At 49.2% G+C, this 3,502-nt stretch overlaps 1 protein-coding gene across 1 annotated transcript; it reads right to left on the reverse strand.

Annotated features, from left to right (window-relative positions):
- Positions 1 to 811: 811 nt before the first annotated feature.
- On the reverse strand, positions 812 to 1,348 carry LOC136353511 (uncharacterized). The gene has a single exon (XM_066304511.1). It carries the CDS (start codon positions 1,346 to 1,348, stop codon positions 812 to 814), a length of 537 nt encoding a protein of 178 aa, XP_066160608.1.
- Between the last annotated feature and the right edge of the window lie 2,154 nt (positions 1,349 to 3,502).

A 3,502-nucleotide genomic window follows, 5' to 3' on the forward strand; every position in this document is an offset into this window, starting at 1 on the left:
AAGCAACTTGTATGTATGCAACTAAAGATTTGAACTTGAGGAAAACTATCAAAGCATGAATGAACTTGAAAGCAAACTTTGGAGAGGGAATGAAAATGTGTTGAAATGGGGTGGAATTCCCTCTCTCGGTCGGCTGGCTTTTATAGGGTGCCCACAACGGTCAAGAATGACATGTGGGACCCACTAGCCGTTGCCTCAAAAAGTGAGGAAGCTGACCGTTGCCTGGCCGGTTCGGCCGAACACCCCTGGTGGGCCCAACCGGCCCCACTTTCGGCTGTTGGAATCCAACGGTCAGTGCGGTCGTGGCACAGTGAATTTTTATTGAACAATTTATTTTGGTTTGCTCTGAAAAATAGATTTGAATAATTTCCTCAAAATTCAAAAACTCAAAATGCAATTTTGAAATTCAAACATGTGTTGATGCAAAAATTCAAATTGTTGAAAACAAATATGCGGATACATACCAATTTACCTGTTGGCGAAGGTCGCGTCATTTAAAGTCCGACGTGCAAGACCGTACCTCCTTTCGATTCAGTGCGCGGATTTTCCACCCGTCTCCGGAGGTGATGGAGCAGGCGCCTTTGGCTTTTCCTTCCACACGTTATTTGATTTCGGTGCGGAAAACAGCTTCTTCTGAGCCGGCTGCTCTAACTTCTTGGCCGGTACAGGTGATTTTACCGGTGTCCTCCAATAACGGTTCCTGGGCATTGTTTTTTCCTTTTCCAGGAAGTTCTGCATGAACTCTACCAGGCTTATCCGTCTTGGGTGGCTCCACTTCGACCACTTGAATATTCTGCGGGTTCGGCCCGTACTAGATTCTGACCATGGAGCATTGTTCCGTCCTTAGTTGAAACTCAAACTTTTCCTCCTTCCCATTGATATGGAAACGGATACTCCCCATTCCCACGTCAATGTTGGCTCCTGCGGTGCTAAGGAATGGATGCCCCAGGATTAGCGACGTCTCCTTCCCCGTGTCCATGTCTAGCACCACAAAATCAACCGGGATGAAGAAATCCCATATCTTGACAGGCACATCCTCTTCTATCCCCACCGGGCAATGGACTGACGAGTCAGCCAGTTGGAGGCGCATCGGTGTTGGTGCCAACACCGTGAAGTTGAGTTTGTCAAAGACGTCTTTGGGCATGACGCTGACGCTGGCACCAAGGTCGCACAAGGCCTGGTCGAATTGTTGTGCCCCGATCGAGCAGGTGATCGTGGGACACCTCGGATCTTTCTTCTTCTCCGGGAGCTTGTGGAGTATGACGTTGCTGCAGTGTTCCGTCGTTGGGAGTGGTCTCTTGTTGTTGAGTATGTCCTTGAGATAACGGGCGTATGTTGGTACTTGCATAGCGTCCAACAACGGCACGTTGATGTGGATCTTCTGGATTACTTCAACAGAACGTGCGAACTGCTGACGGTTTCCTACTCCGCTGAGGGAATGGCAGCAACCGTGTGTCGCAGTACTCCTGCGGCACGGTTTTCTCTGGCTGAATCTCCTTGTCAGCCAAGTCAGTAGATGGCGTTTCTTTTGACATCCCATTAGTTCCTGCAGGGTTAGGATATGGCGGATCACGAGTGGACTTACCTCCCCTCGTCGTGATCGCCTTAATATTTTCAATGGAGGAGTCGGGTTGCCCCGGAATCCTCTCGGATTCATTTGCAGGGACTAAAGATGCCAACTGAGCTAACTGGGTTTCTATCATCTTATTAAAGCTCAGCTGGTTTTGAAATGCAGAAGCAAAGCCGTCTAGCTTGACATTTGTCGACGGGGGATACCCATAGACCGGATATAGAGGGTATTGGGGTACGCTGGTACGAGGATCTACGTAGTACGACATCAAGCAAACAAAAGATAGGGATTATACTGGTTCAGGCCCCTTAAGAGGTAATAGCCCTAATCCAATTAATATGGGATTATATGATGGAAATCACAGATTACAAAGAGAATAGTGGAACTCGATGATACCGATGAGATCGTAATCAAATCGGTTCGACTAGATCACCCAGCGACTTAGCTCTTGCAGGCTCCGGCTTCGTAGGCTGTGGTGGATGTGTTGGCAGTCAAATTCGATGCCCTAGGTCCTCCCGAGGGGTCCCTTTTATACCGCAGGTTAGTTGGTCTCCAAGTAGGACTCGGAGACATCGGACCCTACACGATACAGTGACGACCCAGTTCTATCCGAGTAGGGATCCTTCCCATCTGTGAACTCCGTGATGAATTTCCTTAACGTGTACAGAGAACGTCCGTATACGCGTAGATATACCATATCGATATATGACGTATATCCAAGGGTAGAGGGTATACTTTATCTATAACCCCGACAATAGCCCCCGACTTCTGCTTAAATGAACTCATATGACCGATCGCGACTTCTGATGTTGGGGTTGTTGTCGTTCTCGACTGGTTGATCTCGGTGTGAGAACCGTAGAGACAAGGAGTAATCAACAACACCATGCGAAGTTCAACGGTCATGAGTGAATTTAAATTGAAGTCCGAAAACTGCCGCGCGTAACGGACCCAGAAATTTTCGGCAGCCATCTCTCTCCTTTCCTTGGAATTCGTACCGTCGGTAGTGCGTCTATTTAAGGGAGTTTTGGGTATCCACGTTGAAGTCCACCTGCTGCGAAAAACTTTCCAGCCTCCAAGCGCTCCTCGTCTTCTCCGCTCCCGCAAAAAGCCAAGCTTGCTCATCTCAGTCTCTTCTCCGGCGATCTACGGCGGCTATGGATCTCGACAAGTCCACTTCCACCGGTGCATCCCTGAAGAAGCTGCAGGAGGACGGCGCTCTCCCCAGTCACGAGACCATGGAGAGAGAACTAGGAGGTATTGAACCCGAACCTATCCTGGGCCGCATGGTTGCGGTTGAGGACTATATTCTTTGTGGTTTTCTTCCTCTGCCTTCCGAATTTCTTCTTCTTGTCTTGAATTTCTACGGTCTTTCGTTGCTCCATTTGAACCCCAATTCCATCGCCTTCCTCAGTATTTTTTCCGATCTTTGTGAGGCCTACATTGGGGTAGAGCCGTTTCTTGATCTCTTTCATTTCTACTACGAGTTGCGCTGGATGGAACCTAAGAAGGTATCCGGATGTGTCGGTTTCTGACTTCGGGATGGCCTGAAGTCGCGATACATCCCCTTCCAGTGCCCCTCTTCTCATAGCAAATGGCGGGCGAGGTGGTTCTATCTTCAGATAGAGAATTCGGATCCCGTCTTCGTTGTCCCAGAGGAACAACCAGACAAGATTTCGTCTTGGACCACCAAACCCGCCTTAGCCCCCTCCCTTCAGTCCTTCATCGATATCATCGATGGCCTCCGAATTCGAGGGTTGTCGGGGTATGAAGTCGCTGCCGACTTCATTGGTAGGCGGATCCAGCCGCTCCAGGCTCGAGCCCACCCAGCCTTTGACTATTCTTGGCCGGAGGACGGGACCCGGGTTTCTCCTCGGGGTATTTTTCTTATATTTCAGATTCCATTCCTTATGTGCATGTTCCTCCTTTTTTATC

Source organism: Oryza sativa, chromosome 10, assembly GCF_034140825.1.
Source record: "Oryza sativa Japonica Group chromosome 10, ASM3414082v1".
In the NCBI taxonomy this organism is placed as follows: Eukaryota; Viridiplantae; Streptophyta; class Magnoliopsida; order Poales; family Poaceae; genus Oryza; species Oryza sativa.